Source organism: Myiozetetes cayanensis, unplaced genomic scaffold, assembly GCF_022539395.1.
Source record: "Myiozetetes cayanensis isolate MyiCay16 unplaced genomic scaffold, myiCay2020 scf20-37, whole genome shotgun sequence".
Taxonomy (NCBI): domain Eukaryota; kingdom Metazoa; phylum Chordata; class Aves; order Passeriformes; family Tyrannidae; genus Myiozetetes; species Myiozetetes cayanensis.
Window position 1 is genome coordinate 3,399,361 of NW_026087412.1, and position 18,950 is coordinate 3,418,310.

Consider the following 18,950-nt stretch of genomic DNA (forward strand, 5'->3'; position numbering starts at 1 on the left):
CTGGCTTTTTACCTCTGTGCTTTTGGAACAGCCAAAACATCGTCCTCCCATCCTGCCTGTGCTAGCCTGGTGCTGGGATAGTGCCAGGGCGTGGGGCCAGATCCCAGCCTGTGCCAGTGAAAACTCCACAGGTCGCAAGGCAAAACCCATTTGACCCTCCTGGAACAGCTTAATATGTTCCACGTTTCTCCCAGGGAAAAAAACTGGATGGGATAGAAAATGGTTTCCAGTCGCTCCTGTAAATGGAAACCAGGATGGGAGGAAGGCCTGGGGTGGGATTCCCTCTTGCAGGAGTGTTGGTAAATGTTGGTAAATGCAGAATCCGACCTTAAGGGGGGGAAAAGGAAATGTGTGTTGGCAGCTGGGGGAGAGGGGAAGGGTGAGGGTCCTTCCTGCAGCTCCAGAGCCCCTTCCCTGTGCGGGCACCCACTGCCAGAGCTGGCAAAGCTGCCTCCTCCCCAGCCCGGGTGCCACAGTCGGTGCCACAGCCCTGCACACAGGGGTGTCGCAGTGAGGGCAGCTGGAGCTGCTCAGCGTTTCCTGCACTGCTCTGATTTCTCCCTGTTCATAGTCAGGAATGAACATCCTTCCTTCCTTCCTTTGGCCCTTGCAGTGCTCAAACCCCCCTCTGATGGTGACGGTCTCTCCAGGCTCTCCCCCCGCAGTGTGTCTGGGGGGAGCTGGGCACCCTCCCCCTTTCCCAAACTTTGCTTTTTCCAAACCAGCTTTAGGTTTTTAAAGCCGAGCAGGAGCCCAGCAGTGCCCTGCAGGTGCCCAGCCAGGCTGTGGTGGTGGCAGGACACATGGGCTGGGCTTCCCACCTTCTTCCCTCCTTAGTTCTTCCCTTTCTCCATCTCACCGAGCAGAGGGGTCCGATTGCTGACCCCCACTAAACCATGCACCCAAAACCAGCATCCCATTGCTCTTCCCTCCTGGCTGGGCCCCTGTATGGAGGTGAAACACCCAAGTCAGGAGGAGAAAAAGCTCCCTGGGGGCATGGCTTTGCTCCTGGCAGCGAGGGCAGGAGAGCTGGTTTTGCAGGTGAGATGGTTCGCTGGTGCTTCCCCGACCCATCCATGTGTCACCCATCCCCAGCCACACCCTGTGGGCTCAGTGGCTTCGGGCTGTTCTGGGCATCTCCAGAGGTGGCTTTGTACCTGCTCCACTAAGATGAGCCTGTTGGTCACCATTCCCTTCCCACCAGCTCCTCAGCCCCCAGAACCCAATCTTTGTCAGGCAATTTGGTCCCCAAAGGCCCCACCACCCCAAATCTCCCTGGGCTAATGCCTCTCATTTACAGGCCGCTGCAGCCCCAACAGACCACACACCAGTTTGAATCCAAATGCAGGTTTTATTTTTTAATTCATCTTTCTCCATTTGAAGCTATTTTTTTATTTTTAAGTTATACAAATGGCACTTACAAAAAAATAATAATAATAAAAAAAAAAAAAAAAATGGACAAACCCAAAACTTAAATTTTCAGAGTGAGATGTTTTCAGAGAGTCACGACACCCGATAAGAGGAAACAGGAGAGATGATGACCTAGCGTCACACGGGAGAAGCCAGAGCGGGAATTACATGGTTCGAACTGCAACAGGGACTGGGAGGAGGCAACACGGGGAGGGGGTGAAGGCCAAAGGGAGTGTGTGTCAAGTCACAGGGTCACACAGGGCTTCATCAAGACACTTGGTCCTTCAAGGGGCAGCGTGGTGCCCAGTGGGGGGGCACGTGGTGCCAGGGGGGCACGGGCAGCCCCTGGATGTGAGTGCAGAGCCGAGGTAGAGTCCCAGCCGGGATCCCCTGCGCCGGCGAGGGATCCCAGCCCGGAGTTGTCCCCCTGGCAGGGGACAGTCGCTCGCTCTCCCAGCTGAGTTTAGCACCAAGCTCCTACGGAGGGAGTCCCTCCTCATGGCTTTAAGGCTGACGAGCCCCTGCCTGGCCTCTGGCAGAGGGACTGGCCCTGGTTTGGCACGGCAGCGATGCCGCGAGCACCCTTGGCGTGGGCTGGGACCAGCGCTACCCCCATGGAGGGGGCCCACGCAGGAAAAGGCTCCTTGGTGTGTTTGCAGGGAGCAAATACCAGCCCTGGGAAGGCCCCAAAGGATAAAGTGCCTTTCAACACCCTAAAGAACACGCAGCATCACCCGTTACAGACAGCGTTAAACTCTAATGCAGACCTAGTACAGACAACAGCTGGTCACACAGTGCCATGGAGAGCATATATAAATAGAGACTAACAAAAATACTGTTTTGGTCTTTTTTTCTTTTTTTTTTCTTTTCCAGTAGGGTTGCGATTCATGAGAGCCCAGCCCAGGTGCCCCGGGGGTGACGGGACCGGGAGCTGCCCCCTCGGGGGAGCCCGCACGAGCGGGCGCTTCCTAATTCAGCATTAGGTGTTCAGTGATTCGCTTCACTGTTCCAGTATTTTACGAGAGAGGAAAAAAAGAAACGACAACAAAAGGTACTGAGCAAGTATCACTGTGCAAAGTTTGCTAAGGAACTCTTCTATTCTGTAAACCAAAATCTGCACTTTATGCTTCCAGCCGCCGCCCCCGGGGAGGTTGCGTGGGCCAACCGGGCTCCTGCCGGGACCAAGGCCCCACGGGAGGTGGGCTGGATGAAGCCCCCACCCCGGCACGGGCTGGCTCAGTGTCCCCCCACACCCTCCCCTCCAGGCACAGCAGCAGGACCAGCCTCAGGGCAGGCACCTGCCCCCCTGGACCCACCATCAGGGTCTGGGGTGCTCCTCCAGAGCCAGAAGCATGAGGAGGGGCGGAGGGACACGAGGAGCGCAGGGCTCTATGAGATGAAAGGCTGAGGCTTTCCAGACAGGATCACCCTAAAGAATCATTTCCAGGTGTCTGGGGAGGGGAGGGGGCAGCTTGCTGGCCCTTCTGCAGGGATGTGTGCCAGCACACACCAGCCCCGTCCCCAGGGATGCTGTGATATGTAAGGTCGCCTCTTACAGCTCAGCTGGGGATGGACCTGCCCCGAAAGCCAGGAGGGGAGAGAAGCTGCCAGGGAAGCCAGGAGGTGCTGGCTGAGCCCAGCACCGTCACTCTGCCCCTGGATGGAGCAGGGCAGGATGGGATGGATGCTCCAGGGGACACTGGCAGCACGGACTGAGGCAGTGCCAGTGCTGATATGGCAGAAGCGAGCTCAGAGGTGATCTTATTCCCTTTTTTCAGTCGAGGAGAGGATAATCAATTACCTAAGGTGATGCTCGGGGCTGGGAGGGGATACGGCGGTTTCCAAGCCCAGCAAACCTGGAGGGAAAGGGGGATGGGGGGATAGAGACAGACCCTTCTACAAAGCTATAGGCAGGCTGCCCCACCACTTTTCCAGTTCTTACAGGGATTTACGGAGACCCACCTCCCACAGAATGCACCAACTCTACGGCAGGACGGAAGGGAAAGCTGGTCTGAAAATCCTGTTACAGAGAGGAGAAATAGAACCCAAAGGAAAAGAGGACAGAGGAAGGGAAGGAGAAGTGGGCAGCGGGAGGTACCCTAAAGTGCATTAATATTCCCAGAGGGTGGAGGCGTCGATGGTGTCGGCCGATGCCTTGAGGACCCCGGCGTGGTCCCCCTTCAGGTATTTGCCATTGATTTTGATGGCAACTTTGTTATAGTCGCAGAACTCAAAAAAGAAGTCCACGGGGGTGTCGCTGCTGCTGGTGACGGACGACTCGTTCCCCACCATCCAGTACTTCCCAGTGGTATCTGCGGGAGAGGGGACAAGGTGGCCTCGTGAGCCACCACGGGGACCCCGATGGCCGTCACCCCCATCCCACAGCCACCCCGGGGACTCACCCTTGATGTTGTAGGCGCCGTCGTTGAACTCCAGCTGGAAGACGTCGTAGGAGGAGCGGTTGGAGTCGAGGGTGCCGGTCACCTTCCGGCACCCGATGAAGCCGTGCTCGCCCCGCAGGACGATGATGGGCCTGTTGATCAGCTTCATCACGAAATGCTCCGTCTCACCTGCGCAGAGGGGCTGTGAGAGCAGCCGGGGCAGGGGGCACAGAGCCAGACCCCATGGCTGGCAGGCAGCAGTGAGGAGGAGGGGCTGTGCCCCCCACCCGCTGCTCACCCGCCCCATCACCCCCCATCTCACTTCACATGAAACACTCACTAAGAAAATTTATTGCCTGCATCCCTGAGCATCACTTGGAAGGAGGGCCTGGCTCAGGAGGGGAATTTTCTCACCCCCTGCCGCCCCAGTGGGGGGTGGGGGTGCCTTACCCGCTGTCTCCATGGAGGCTGCCAGCTGCCCGTTCTTCTTTGCCGTCACGTACTTGCCATTGGCAGCTTTCAGGGTGATGCGCTTGTCGCACCACTCGATGTCGAAGTAGCAGCTCGCATTCCTGGGGGCAGAGAGGGCGGTCAGCGGGCTGTGATGGATGGGGACCCTGCCAGTGCCACCCCGCTGGCTTGGAAAGGGCCAAGGCTGGATCAGGAGACCCCGATTCGATCTGTTTTTGCAGGATGAACCATGTGGCGGTGGCCACCCTGCTGGGAGGCCCTTGGCCCGCAGGCAGGAGGCAGGCAGGCAGCCAAATGTGCTTTTGGGGTTTCCGCCTGGCTCTCAGGGCTGAACTGCAGGGAAAAGCATTTCGACAGCCCCAGCCAGCCGGGAAGGATGACGTGACCCCAGGGACTTGCCGAGCATCGTGGGCGGCGAGCCCCAACCCATCCCTGGCTTTCTGGGGAATGCGCTGCCTCTGCTGGGAAGCATTTTGGGGTGAGCACCCAGGCTGGAAAATCCCCCTTGGATTCCCCTGGGAGATGCAGAGGGTTCCCTGAAGCCCAGGCACGGCCCTGCTGGGGACAGGAGACTCACTTTGTGGAGGCGGTGGACTGGATGCCCCCGTTGGAGGTGAGGGTCCAGTACTTCCCAGTGTAGGTCCGGAAGGCGCATTTCTTGGTGTCCTTGTTGATCTCCAGCTGGTAGGTCTCCTGGTCACCCTCCTCGTCCTGGTTGGCCGAGAGATCCATCCCTATGGAGCAGAGGCAGATGGAGGTGGGGATGCCAGGGAGTTGGGGACCACAACCCATCTCCAGCAGGTCCAGGTGAGGGGCAGCCCAGGAAACCCAACTGAGAGGGCCTCCTGCTCCCTGGTTGAGCTTTGGTGACTCCCAGACCCCTCACACAGATCTCCCCTCTGGCATTCTGGGTTCATATCCAGGTTTTCCTTTGACTGCTTGGTGTTACAGCCATAAACGAGAGCAGGGCTGAGCTGAGGCAGCCCTGAGCTTCCACTCCTGACTCTCCAGCTCCATTATGATGAAGCAAAGACCAATGCAAATATTTCATATGGAAAAGGGCTGTAGTTTTTCCCAAAGGTGACAGCCAGGTTACTCAAACCATTAGCAGAGGCCGCTGCAGCAGCCATGAATCCCAGCTCGTGGCGTGTTTAAGGACCGTGGCACTGTTTTTCATCCACAAATTGTCACAGCCCGCAGGGGCACTGAGGTGTGCAGGGACAGGAGGTTTGGGAAAGCCCTGGGGCAGCCAAGCCTTTCCCTGACTCCCAAAAACCATCAGCCTGTTCCCCAGCCAGGAAGACCCATCCCTGCACCAGAGGGGCCAGAGACAGCATTTCCTTGGCAAAGGTGGACACAGCCAGTCCCGGGGCCACCACGGGGCCATGTGCACATCCTACACAGGCACTGAGCCCGAGGAAACCTGCTTAGTCAGGCCTAGTGGGGCCAAATCTACTCCAGAGCTCTCCAGCTTGGTGGATTTCAGCCTAAAACCACTCTGGGGATGCGAGTCACGAGCCGGAGCCCGGAGCCAAGCCCAGAGGCCGAGCTGCCACGACGGGTTTCAGGGAGGGAACCGGGATGTGGAGCTCAGTCCCGCTGCTCCCTGCCTGCCCACAGCTGGGATGGGTGGAGAAAAGTCCAGTACCACCAGTGGGACATGGGTCTGTAAGCTGTGAGAGGAGCCCAGGGTTGGCACCTCAGTGGAACCAGGAGTTTTCCAGAGCAGAAGTCCCACCAGCCACACCCACCTGGGGAGGGACCATCTACCTCCACACTCCAGCCACGGAGGGGCCTTCCCACAGGCCCTGCAGACACAGCTCCCTGGGGCTCCCCACTGCCCATCTGCATCTCCAATCTGGGCATCCCCATCCAGGAGCCCAGGAGCAGCCTCTGCTTTGCATCTCGGTCTCCCACCTTTCCCAAAGGGATATCAGGCTTGTTCCCAGGGGCCATAATCTTATCCCCCACATCCAAACTGACCCATGGCTGCCACCCTGTTCACAGCGTCCCCTCTCCTGCCAGGCATCCTCCAGCACCTCCTGCAGCTCCTATCCCTGGCAGAGTGCAAGGCCAGGTTGGATGGGGTTTGGAGCAACCTGGTCTAGTGGAAGGTGTCCCTGCCCATGGCATGGGATTGGAACTGGATGATCCCTCCTGAAGGACACAGAGCCCCCCTGGTGTTCTGGTGTTTTGCTCCCCAGGGTATTTGGGCAGCCCAGGGGACAGTGGGTGCTGCATGGCCACCAGCCCCAGCCCCGCTGGCCACGCCCTGGGCTCATGGGGCTGTCCCACAGTCGCTGCCTCCCAGAGCCGCCGGGGGCTGAGCCGGCAGTTGTGGAAACATTTGGTTTTGATTTTGCATCCCGGCGTCAGGCAGCTCCAGCTCCAACCCACAGCCATAAAACTGAGAGAGGGGCTCTGCTGGGGCTCATGGAGAGACTGGGCTGAGGGAGGGGACACTGGGGGATGCTGCCCCCAGTCACTCATCCCTGAACCCCCCAAACCTGTGAGAGCTGTCCACGTGGTTTGAGGGGGAGGAGAGGATGGTGATCCTTCCCATCACTGCCTGTTTCAGGGAAAAACTCATTGACCTGCAGGGTTCATGCTGGGGAGAGCCAGGGGGATGTTGTGTGCCACAGAGAAGGATCAGATGGGCTGGAGACAGGACAGGGAGTGCCAGGAGCCTCCAAACACCATCCCCTCTCCCCAGAGGTCCCCCACCACAGAGCATAGTGAACCCACCACCTTCCTCCCCCCGCCACTCTTGTGCCATTTCCCACACTTGCTGCTGCATGGAGTTTTGGCTTTCCCTGTTTCCTGGATGGGCCTGGCAGCAGGAGGGTCTCCCATCACCCCCTCCCCAAGAGCAGTGTGGGGTTGGGTTACACCAGCTCAGCAGAAAGGAATGCAGCTACGGCTGGGGCAGGAGGAGGATTCAAAGAGCTGGAACTGAGCTGGAGCGGGAGAGAGTCGGGGGCTCAAAGCCGGGTGGGATGGGGGAAACTGGTGGAAGCACGGGCTGCGAGGAGGCAGATCCCACAGAGATGTCCCCGTGGTGGAGGACAGGCTGTCCCCCAGCCACCCCCCTGCTGTGGCAGCCCAGGGCTGTGGCTGGGAGCCGTGTCCGCCGCTCTCCCGCCGCGCCCGGCCCAGCCGCTCCCACTGCAATCACGGATTAATTAACGCTCCTGGTGAATTTACAGTCTGGAGCTGGCACCGCTCGCCATGACCTTGACGAAGCTGCTAATTACAGCTGGAGGCGGCAGTGGGGGCGAGCACACGGCGGCTCTTCGGGAGGTACGCCTGCACTCCCCAAAATTCCTGGCGTGGGATGCCCTCCGGCTCCGTCTGCAGCACGGGTTTGCTGCAGGGACCTTGGGGTGGGAGGGCTGAGGCAGATGCCTCCCCAGGGCTTCCCAATCCCAAGTCCCTGGGAGCGACTCGAGGTCCTTGGAGAGACAGGGAAGGGCAATGGGGTGAGCCAGCACTGGAGCAGGAAAGGGCTCCCCAAGTCCTCGGCTGCCGAGGTTTCCAGCTGCTGCCAGTCCTGTGGTTTAGAAGGATTGGTGCTGGAACCCTCGCTGCTCTCCAGCCTAGGTGGATGTACACAGAGTTCAGAGCAGACACACCCCTTCCCATGGCTCCCAGAGATGTGAGCTTCTCCACCTAAAGGAGCAGAGTTTGCTGTAGCTGTGTCGACCTCCACACCACAGGGTCTGCAGACCCAGTGTTGGGGCATTTATGGCACGTAGAAAACTTTCCCCTTACACTCAACTCGAACAGGTCTCCTATGAGCCATCCTGGGATGCTAGTGAGACTCAGTGGGAGGTACTCCATGGAGAGGAGCACCTTTCCCATCCTCCAGCTCCCTTTTTAAAAAACCCACAGTTATGTCTGAAAAAAACCAAGCTCCTTGCATGGGAGCACTGGCAGGATCCCACAGAGGCCCCCAGTCCCTCAGGACAGCAGGGCAGGATTTCAGGTCCTCGTGTCCCAGCAGTCTGGATTGGGATGCTGCACCCAGTGCTGCTGGCACAGGTCTGGTCTGGGCTCCCTGTGGGGCTCTGGCACCCTCCACCCCAAACACACGTGCTCCCAGACTCATCCTGCCCCATCCCTGCCCTTGGGCTGGGCTTACACTGCACCCCTACAGAAATCCAAACAGGTTTTTGTCTAAAAGCAACAGCCTGGAGCTATGGCATTGGCAGCTCCCCTGCTGGGGGTGCAGCCCTGCAAGGGGGTCACGGGTGGGGGTGAAACACGAATTTCCTGAATAACCCACCCCTCCTTCCCTGTGGATTTCCTGTGGCTTTGTGGTATCCCCCAAGTGTCAACAGGCCACTCGGCATCTCCTGATAGAAACGTGCATCTGTGCCTGCATGTCCCCTGCCCTGGAGCCACATCTCCCTGCCTTTGTGGAGATGAACTGAGGAGGGTAAATCTGGCCCACCCCATGCTGGGAGGGCTCCTGGCCCTGGAGCAGAGCTCCCCATCGCCAGCACGGCGTGCCCAGGCGTGCTCCCATCTCCGCTCTGCTCGCTCGACCCCCTCCCCAGATCTCATTTTCCTGGAATTCCTCTCTCCAGAGCCAGCCCACCCTCTCCCCCATGCGGGTGGGCGGCAGGGGCACACCTCGGCGGGGCGGGGGGGCTGGCAGGGTCCCAGCAGGAGGACGCCAGGGCTCTGCCCCCGGGGACCCTCACGCCCACAAAGGGCCCTTTGTTGCCGCAGCTGGGCTAGAAAGGAGCCATTGAGCAGGGAGGAGGCTGCCAGCAGCACCCCGGCTCTGCTCCGTTGGAGGGGTAATGGGAAGATGGGGCTTTCAGGGATCCCATCCTTCCGGGGCTAGAGGCAGGAGAATGTGCCAGGGACACCCCCAGCACCAGGGCAGAGGCAGGGCTGGCACCCCCCCTTCCTCCCCCGGGATTGTTTGTGTGGCAGTCCCCAGTGCCCTGTGTGCAGGGCATGGTGACACCAGCCGTCCCCAGGACAGGGAGGAGACTCCCAGCCAGGCGCTGACTTGGCACCGGTGGGACAACACTGTCCCAAAGCTGGATCCCAGCCAAGGGAGCCACAGAAGCCCCATGGCTCCATCCCTGCTGCTCCCATGAGGCGCTGGAAGGAGGAGAGGGGGGACAGTGCCATCCCCACTCCCTCCCTGACTCCACGCAGGAACAAGAAGCCTTTTCCCACGAGGCTGTGCCGAGCTGCAGTCGCTCCCTGCCCACATCCCACATCCCACCTCCCCCATCCCGGTGGCCATGGGCGCATCTGCCAACAGCACGGCGCTTATCAGCTCGGCGGGGGAAAGGGCTGTCTGGAACCGCTTCCTCCGACGGCTGATTTGGGGCTGCCTTCTTGGTAACCTTGGGACGAGGCACTTTCCCAACGGGAGGAGGGAGGGCGAGCCCCAGAAAGCGGCAGCTCCCAGCCCTTCGCTGCCATCGGGAAGGATAAACCGGGTGGAAACGGCTTCTCTGGCCAAAACGGACTCGAGCGAGGATGTGCAGCTCCAGCTCAGCTCTTCCCGCTGTATTTTGCTTGGAAAGGGGCCGGGCACAGCCCAGAGCCCCCTGTTGCTGGGGAGATTTGTGCTCCCCCTCCCTTCTTTCCTGCTCCCCCCATCCCTTCCAAACCACACAAAGCCGGCGGGTCGGGAGCAGCATTCCCACCCGCTCCATGGGGTCCCCCACCACCACGGGGTCCCCCACCACCGCCTCCCCGTCCCTCACATCTCCCCCCACATCTGGTTTCCCCATCTCTGGTGACAAAGAGCTGCAGCCGCCCTTCCCCCACAGCGCTGCGGCAGCCTCCCGCCATCCTCCCGCCACCGCCATCCTCCTCCTCCTCTTCCCCAAATCCCTGTGCCTGGGAAAACAATCCCCACCGCCCGTCTTGGCGGATTTCATGACTTATTTTTAAGGGGCTGCTTTGCAACGCGGGACTTGCCCTCGGACAGGAGAAAGGCGGGGAGCTCCCGCACGGAGCTGCCCAGGCACGGACCAGGGTTCAGCTGCAACCCTGAAATATTACACATACACAGGGAGAAAAAAAAAAATCCCCCGCTGTTCCTCCAGGCTTTGGTGCAGCGAGACATGCTCGCACCCATCCCGCGCCCGGCGTGCGCCGGCCTGACCTGGCGCGCCGGGGATGTGCCCCGGGGGTCCCACAGCCCCGCACCCCCCGGCAGCGCCGAGAGGGACCCCCCGTCCCCCAGCACGGACCCCTGGGCGGGTGAGATGCTCGGGGGGCACTCAAGGGGGGCAGGTGGCCGTGTGCCCGGGGAGCTTTGCCCTGTGGCACCACTCGAGGCGGGTGGCCCGGTGGCCTCTCGGGCGAGCGGAGGGGACGGGGACGGGCGGTGCAGCGGGAGCTGGGGGGGAATGGCTGCCTTTGTGCGGGTGGATGCAGGATGCGGGAGAGTTTTGTCAAAGCCCTTTATGTAACGCTGCCGTCCCAGCCCCCCACACCCACGGGGCACTCCAGCCCCTCGCGGGGAACCGCAGCCCCACGGAGCCTTCCCAGGGCCCCGCTCCGCAGGGCACATGGCTCAGCGATGCTCCGGGAAGGGGGAGGTTGGCGGAGGCTTTGTTGGGCGAACAATGAGCTCCATAGGAAGGAAGGAGACGGATACAGCCCTGCCTCCTTCACGGCGAGGGAAGACCCCGTCCACCCCCTCCCAACACCCTTCCCTGTCCACCCCTGCACCCCAAGGCAGGCCCCTCGCCATCCCTCCCCCCCAGGGCACCCTGTGGAGGAGATGCTGCCGGGATGGGGGTGCTGGAGGGATGGGGGCCCCCAGGCAGGCGACGCTGAAAGGATGCAGGAGGGGGAAGGGAAAGGGATGTGGGAGGGGTGCGGGGGGATCAGGATGGGGATTGGGGGAGGGACGGCGGGCAGCCATGCTGAGGGGTGCAGGGGGTGCCCAGGGGGATGGGGACTTCAGGGGAGGGATGTGAGAAGGGGTCTGAGCGGGGGATGATCCTGAGGGGATTCGGAGCGATGCAAAGGGGCACCCTGTGGGGTGGCTGCTGCAAGAAGGCAGGGGATGCTGGGGGGCGCGGGGGGCTGCCGGAGGGACAGTGCTGCGGGGGGGCCTCTCGGAGTTGGCGATTCTGAGGTGATGCAAGGGAGGTGACGCCGGGGGGATGAGGAGGATGCTCGGGGCAGGCGATGCCCGACGGATGCCGAAGTCTGAGGGATGCAGCGGGCTGCTGGGGGCGGGCGATGCCCGAGGAAAGCCGATACCCGAGGGGTGCAGAGGCGCACGGCGACACCCCGAGGACTCCGGGACGGCCGAGCTGTCCCGTTCCCCCCACCCCCAGCCCCCGTCCGTCCCCTCTTACCTTGCCGGGTGGAGACATTCCTATCGTTGCCGGCTCGCAGCACGACCTGCGGGCAGCTCTGCTCCAGGGCGAAGAGCTCGTCCTTGCCCACCTTGGCGCTCTTGCCCGCCTTGAGGGTGCCGCTGGGCCCCGAGGGGGCCAGGTAGCGGCCCTCCCCGTCGCGAAAGGCCACCTTCCCGCAGCGGAACTCCAGAGTGAAGGCGGTGCCGGGCTCGGCGGCGGGGACCAGGCGGCCGTCGCTGCGGAGCAGGCGGTGGTCGCAGCTCTGCAGGCTGTACCGCTGGTCCACGAACAGGAGGGTGATCAGGGCATCCACGCCCCAGGGCACGTCGCGGTCCACGGCCAGCTCGTCGCGGCGGGGCCCCAGGTGCGCGTAGCGCTTGCGGGCCAGGCTGTAGAGGTTGGCCTGGGGGTGCATGGCCAGGTGGACGCTCCACTTCTCGGCGGCCGAGACGGCGGGGGCGAAACAGGAGAGGCGATCCTCGGTGCCGCCGAAGAAGCGGCGGTGGGGCTCGGACTGCAGCGACCACCGCCCGTCGCCGTGGGCCAGCACCAGGAACCGGCAGTCGGGGCCCGGCTCTTCGCTGTCGCAGCTCACCCGCCCGTCCTTGTCGGCCGCCAGGTACCGGCCCAGGTGGCTCTTGAGCAGGACGGCGCTGGAGTCCTCCCCGTCCTGCTCCAGCGTCCAGATCTGCTTCTTCTTCATGCTGGCGGCCGAGGCGTTCACCTTGAACCCGAACGCCTCCGCCGTCAGGTACCGGTTGCTGCAGTTGATCAGCCCGAACTGGATCTGCACCGGCTCCGCCGTCCCGTTCGCCGTCATCCTGCCCCGCCGCCGACCGACCGACCGACCGACCGACACCGAGCGCCGCCGCCGCCGCGCCCGCCCCGACGCCGCCGCCTTTATAGCGCGGCCGCCGCGGTACCGCCCCCCGAGCTCCCCGCCCGCCGGGGCCGCCTCACCGCGACCCCGCCCGCCCCCGCCCGTCCCTCGCATCGCCGCGGGCCCCACGGCAGGGCAGGACCCCACCGGGCTCGGCCAGAGCCCCCTCGTAGCTGCAGGACATCATCCCCCCGCTCCATCGCGGGACTCCACTGCATGGAGAGACCCTTCCCTGCGCTGCAAAAGCCCTCCGAATTGCAGGACCCCCTCCCCGCCATTGCAAGATCCCCACTGCGTGGCGAGCCCCCTCCCTGCATTTCAGGACCCCCACGCACAGTGCAAGTCCCCTCTGCATGGCGAGAGTCCCTCTGGATTTCAGGGCCACCTCCCCCATTGAAAGATGCCCACTGCATGGCAAGACTCCTCCCTGCATTACAAAAGCCCCCATGAACTGCAGGTTCCCCCCACACTGCAAGACCTTCACTGTATAACAAGATCCCTCCACGCATTTCAGGAGCCCCCTTGAACTGCAGGACTACCCCCAGTGCAGGTCCCCACTTCATGGCAAGACCCCTCCCTACATTTCAGAATCCACACACAGTGCAAGCCCCCACTTCACTGCAAGACCCCTCCAGGAGCAGTGAGAGCCCCCTTGAACAGCAGGACCCCCAAACACACATTGCAAGACCTCCCCACCTGTCCTTTCATAGAAAAAGGTCTCCTTTGAATTGCAGGACCTCCCCTCACTGCAAGACCTCCTGTGCACTGCTGGACCTCCCTGCACCCCTCTGTCCCTCCTGAGCTGTTGGCCATGTCACAGGGCCATGGGACAGATGTGGAGAAGGATGACAGATGCCGTGGCCTCCTGCCATCTCTGAGCCATCCCAGCACCCTGTGCCAGGCACCAGCAAGGCTGGAGCATCCAGGCCCTGTGGAACTGAATTCCCACAGGGCATCCATAAGAAAAACAGGGATGCTCCTGCACGAGGGGGCATTTGGAGGCCATTTCTCAGGGGCAGGTGGGCAGTGTTGCTGTGTATGCAAGGACATGGCACGTACAGCAGGACTGACCCCGAGATGGGAAGGGTCCAGCCTGGAGGGAGCCACCTGCGCTGCCCAGGGGTGCTGCCGCTGCTCCTTGGGGACAGGGACACTTCTCATGCCTGCAATGTGGACACAAACACCCATCAGCAGGAGCAGGGCTGCTGTGGCTGGTCTGAAGCTGGCTCAAGCACAGCCCCACGCTTGCAGGGGGGAGCTGGCTGGGGGGAATGTGCAGAACCAGAAAACTGGAGAAAGAGGGATGATGGGAGGCACAGATGGGACGGTTTTCAGCTGGATCAGGGAGCTGAACTGCCTGTCCCAGCTGAAGCAGGACAAGAGGAGATGTGAGCGTGGGTGCGTGTGGGAGGGTGCAGTGTGTGCTCAGGGCTGGCACGAAGAATTCCCCTGGGCTCATCCAACCCAGGCAGGATGGCATCCTGTCCCCACCTCCCGAGGCCCTTCAGGCTCCACTGGTTCTGCACTGGCCGTACTGGTTACAGCCACTGCTCCACCCCCAGGCAGCACCACATCCACCCGCCCCTGCCCGGGGGTCACTGGCACAACCCCTCCAGGGCAAACCTGCCAGGCTGGGATGGCGTTTGTTTTCCTGGATGCCTCAGCCAGACCTGCTCTGTGTTCATCCTTGCCGCCCAGCCCTGCAAATCCAGACAGACCATTTCCAACCCACAGCCTCTTGTCTGGGTTAGAAACAGGTCCCCCCGCCAGCTCCAGTGAGGCAGGTCCATGTTTGTCCCACAACCCCTGTTTTCTGCTCTGGCTCAAAGCCCCCCTGCATTAGGACCTGGCCATGAGGCCGAGCAGCTGCCCAGACCCACAGCTGCTGGGCTCTGCCTTCCACAGATGGTGGTGAGGCCAGGAAAGAAAAAGCTTTTCTCCTCGGCAAAAAAAAGTAGCAATTATGCCAGGGGAAAAAAAAAAACAACATCCTGTATTCTCCCCACCGCCCAGCAGTGTGGCATGGATGGGTGACACTGGTGGATGGTGGCACTGGTGGGTGGTGGCACTGCCTGGCTCGGCAGATCCTGCCCCTTCAGAGCAAGCAGCCTGCCTGCACCCACCCTGCTTGCACCCTCTGCTCTGGGGGAGGTGGGGGAGCCCCAAACACTGTCTGGGGCCTCCCCACACGTCACTGTGGTGGCAAAGGGTGACCAGTGCCCCCCTGACTTGGGGGTGCAGCAGCCAAAGCCTGTCTCCCAAGTGCATCCGTGCGTGCCGGCGTGCTGGAGCGGCAGGAAAGGCGCTGGGTTTCCCTCTATATATTGCATTTCCTGTCATCTTTGCAAGCTGCCGTGACTAAACGTGTCTGAGGTCACCCCCCACAGCCTTCCCACTGCTGCTCCTGCAGGAGACCCAAGCCCTGGCACACGGCATCCATGACAAGGGCTTTCCGGAGCGCGGCTGTGTCCCCTCGGAGGGGTGTGTGACTCACCCGCCGGGACTTCAAACAGATCACAGCTCCAAAAGGGAAAAGCCAAGAGAAAAGGAGCCCCAGTCATGGAGTGACCCCTGTCTTGCCTGCCTCAGGCACGGAAACGCCCTTGGATTTTCATGCTTGCCTGGACACTTTTTGTGGCAGCCCAACTTCATCTGCAAGCAGTCCCGGGGTTTTCAGTCAAGCTCATGAAATTGGGATGGAAGGCAGAGCCGGGCGCTGCGGGGAGGGTGGGATGCAGGGCACGCTGTGTCACGGGGTGCCCAAAGACAGTGCCACTGGGTCACCCCTCAGAGCACGGCTCTCCTCTGGCCTCAAGGCACATCTCAGCCACCAGCCTGACCTGAGCCCTCCTTGCCCTCGATGGAGCAATTTTGGGGGCTCGCTGCGAGGGGGCTGCTGGCAGGTTTTCACCCCCAGCCACCTGATTCCCCCAGGATCCCCCCATGCTGCCAATCCCATCTCGGTGTTCATGGCACGTGTGGACAGATGTCCCAAGGGTGTCCCTTGGTGCTGCTGGGGGCCATGGGGACACCCCGGGGTGCCTGGCTGCCCTGGCCTCACTGCCATATGCCACCAGGCAGCCCAGCAGAGGTTCTCCGAGGGCTCTCCCGACAGTTGGCAGGCGCCCCGGCCTCATTAAAATTGTATTAGGCTGTGTTTAAAAAAAAGCAGCAGCACCAGGGGAAACAAAGAGCGGCCCTAAGAGAGGGGCTCCGAGAGTCAGATCGCGCTCCCGGGGGTGTTTTCCCATGGGATGCTGCCCCGAGGGGGTTTGCTGAGCCCCATGGCCCAGGAAAGCGAGGGAGAGCGGTGGAGTATCACTGGGGCTCAGCCACGTTCCCGTGTCTCGTGGCCATCAGGAGTGGACGTGGCACTTGCTCAGCTCTATTAGCTGGATTTATCCCGTTAGCCTGATTTAATTGCACCCAAAGTGCGGGAATGGCAAGGCTGGAAGCGCCTTGTTTCGAGCAGTTTGGGTGTTGGGCACAGGCAAATGAAGGAAGGAAGTGGATGAGAGCACACATACAGTCTGTGTTGGGACTTGGTCCCTCTTTTCCCGCCCCAGCTCGTTTTCTGGTGTTTTCTTGGTGTGGTTTTTACATTATCAGAAGCTAAAGCGAAAACCTGCCCCTTCCTCTGTCTCCCCTAAGGACCCTGCAGAGGTGGGACAGAGGCCAGAGCCTGGTTCATCCAGCAGAAGAAGGAATTTTATTAGGAAAGCTTAAAAGACCTTTTGTGTAGCAATGATTAACCTCTGCAGCAGGGACAATGCTCTTTGTCCTGGACCCACAGCCCTGCCTGGTCCCCTGGGGGCTCTCATGGGGCACGAGGCTCCTGAAAACCCATGGAAGTGTCCAGGAGCAGGACACAAGAGACACAGGGCATTTTGCAGAACAAAATATCAGGCGGCAGGGGATGTTTTCCAGCCTTTCAATAGAAGATTAAAAAAAAAAAAAAGGCAGGAAAAAAATTAAAATCGGGACTTGTCCATCCTTTGCTACCTGTTTTGCCAGCAGAGGATGGGTGTGAGAGCCTTGGGGACTTTTGCAGCCAGGAGGGCTCCAGTGGCAGCCTCACTTTTAACTCCCCACCGCAGCGCGGAGTCAGCACAGAGGAGTTTGCAGGGAAGAGGAAAGTGTGTTATCAGCATCTGCCCACGCAGCTCCAAAATAACCCGGCCCAGGCAGCGCCGGGCGGAGCAGGTGACTCAGCGTGCGACAGCAGCTCCTTTCTGCTGTGATCTCCTCGCTCCCTCATGCCCAGATCCATGTTTCCCACTGCAGTCCGTGCAGTGTGTCCGATGCCACTCCTGCTCATGGCCTCATCCAGGGCTGCCAGAGCGTTTGGTGGGCAGAAGAAGGGAGGGCAGGGAGGGTTCAGGCATTCACTGCCTGAATTGCCAGGGCATGGCTGCTCCCCCGGCCCCACAGCATCCCAAAGCTGATCTGAGAGTGGCTGGGATGGTGAACCCCATAACTGGTGTGACACCACTGTGACCCAACACAACCCATCACCTTGGGATAGAGCACAGTGCCTCCCAAAGAGAACATAGGAGGGATGGAGAAGCCTTGGAGCAGCTGGAAATGAGTCAGAGGGCAGCGGGGGGAGGTCAGGAACAGAGGACAAACACGCTGAGATGAAGGCACTGAGGATGGGGGACGAAGAGGAGGTGACAGCTCATGGTTTGTGTTTGCCATCTCCCCATCTTCCCACTGCAGGATTTGGAGTGGACATGGACACCCTTTGCAGGATGCTGTTGCAGGGAACCGGTGCCAGGATGCCCCGTGCCCTCAGGGGCTGTACCCATGGGTGGACAATTCCCCTCTGGTGGGGTGAGGGAGCTCAGGCTCAGCCCAGAGAGAAACCAAGACCAAGCACTGGCAGGACCAGGGGGTTCCCCAGACACCCCCGGAGCAGGGGGAATCTCTTCAAGGATGAGGTAGCGATAATAGGAGCAGTAATAGGAGCCAGCTGGGATGCCCCAGGGGATCCCTATAAAGGGCTGAGAGGGGCAGGGGGCCTTTTATAGCCTGTGGCTTGGAGAGGAGGTGAGGGGGGGGTGTTTGATTCCTTGGTGGAGGTATTGGGGCATCCTGGCACGGGATGCAGAGTGTGCACCCTCACTTGCAGGGGGGGACGTGGCATTTTGGCCCAGGGAAGGGTTTAAGGCTGGGGGAGGGGTGTCAAACTTCCCTGCCCAGCCCTGGCCCCACCAGCTGTGCCTTCCAGGGCCCGGAGATCCCCTTCCAGATGGATAACTCCATTGTCGATGGTGAAAAGAGGCCATTAGTCAGGATTAGGAATGGGGCCTTTGGGGATTAGCCCAGCACCTTCCACTGGCCTTCCCCACTTTCCTGGGGTGCTGCACCAGGAGGGGCCCTATCTCTACCTCCTTGGGGCACTGTAACCCCACCTTTTTTTGGGAATGGGACTCTAGTTGAACCATAAGGCTGAGAAATGTGGGAGATGGTGGAAAGAGGTGAACTGGGTCCCACAGTGACTCAATACCTACTTCAGTGTCTGGGTTTCCTGTGCATCCTTGTAGGGAGGCTGGAGGGAGTTTTCATGGGGGAAACTGAGGCACGGAGAGTCCAGCTGTTTTCACCATTTGGCATCTGGAAAACCACAACTGGGATTAAAGTTGAGCCTGTTCTTCCTGTGGCATCTGCAAGGAGGGGTGGCTGGGGAGGGGGGAGCACCCCAAACCTGGAGCCCTTGTTGAGCTGAGTGTGATTGGCCACGTGCTCTGCAAAGAGGGGCCAGATCCAACCTCTGGCTCAGCAAACCCAGGGCCTGCTGGTGTGAAACCAGTGGCAGTGGGAGCTGGGGGGGTTTCAACTACTCCACCCCCCTGTCCCAGAGCTCCCCACTGCTGGTGGACCAGCTTTGTCCGTGGGCAAATGGCTGCAGGGAGGGATGGGGGTGCTCTGGCCGGGCTGGCTGTGGGAGGCCCCCCGGGAAGGCAGGAATGCGGGCAGGGGGGGCCGCCCTGAAACCCAAAACCTCGGCACAGGGGCCGGGTCTGGGCATCCGGCCGGCGCTGCGGGCAGGAGGCCCTGGGCTGCAGGGATGGGGATGGGGGGTGGGGGAGATGGCCTGTGCAGCCCTCTCCTCCTGCTGTCCCTCAGATGGAGTTCAGTCCAGCCATTCCGAGCTGGAAATGAGGGTGAAGGAGAACAAACCCCAGTGATGTGGGGTTGGGGTCTGGGAGAACTGAGCAGCCCCTGGATCTGGGCGTGCACCCCAAAACAGGGCTGGAGATGGCTCCCCGGTCAAGGCACTGTGGCCCCGGTGCAGAGCCACCCTGAGGGGCCCTGGCGGGGACAGGGATGGCTGTCACTCTGCAGGATGAAGGCCTTTGGTAAGGGGTGGGGAGCAGGGAGAACGTGCTGGCTTGGGGGGCTGGAGCTGGATGGGGTCCTTAGTCAGTGGGAATCCACTGGGGCCTCCGATTC

At 61.1% G+C, this 18,950-nt stretch overlaps 1 protein-coding gene across 1 annotated transcript; it reads right to left on the reverse strand.

The window, feature by feature from the left end:
* Positions 1–1,331: 1,331 nt before the first annotated feature.
* Positions 1,332–12,501, reverse strand: FSCN1 (fascin actin-bundling protein 1). Its single transcript, XM_050317557.1, has 5 exons — positions 11,612–12,501; positions 4,840–4,996; positions 4,242–4,363; positions 3,813–3,980; positions 1,332–3,722 (listed from the first exon to the last, which is right to left on the reverse strand). The coding sequence occupies exons 1-5, from the start codon at positions 12,432–12,434 to the stop codon at positions 3,520–3,522; spliced, it is 1,473 nt and encodes a 490-aa protein (XP_050173514.1). The 5' UTR covers positions 12,435–12,501; the 3' UTR covers positions 1,332–3,519.
* Positions 12,502–18,950: the final 6,449 nt, after the last annotated feature.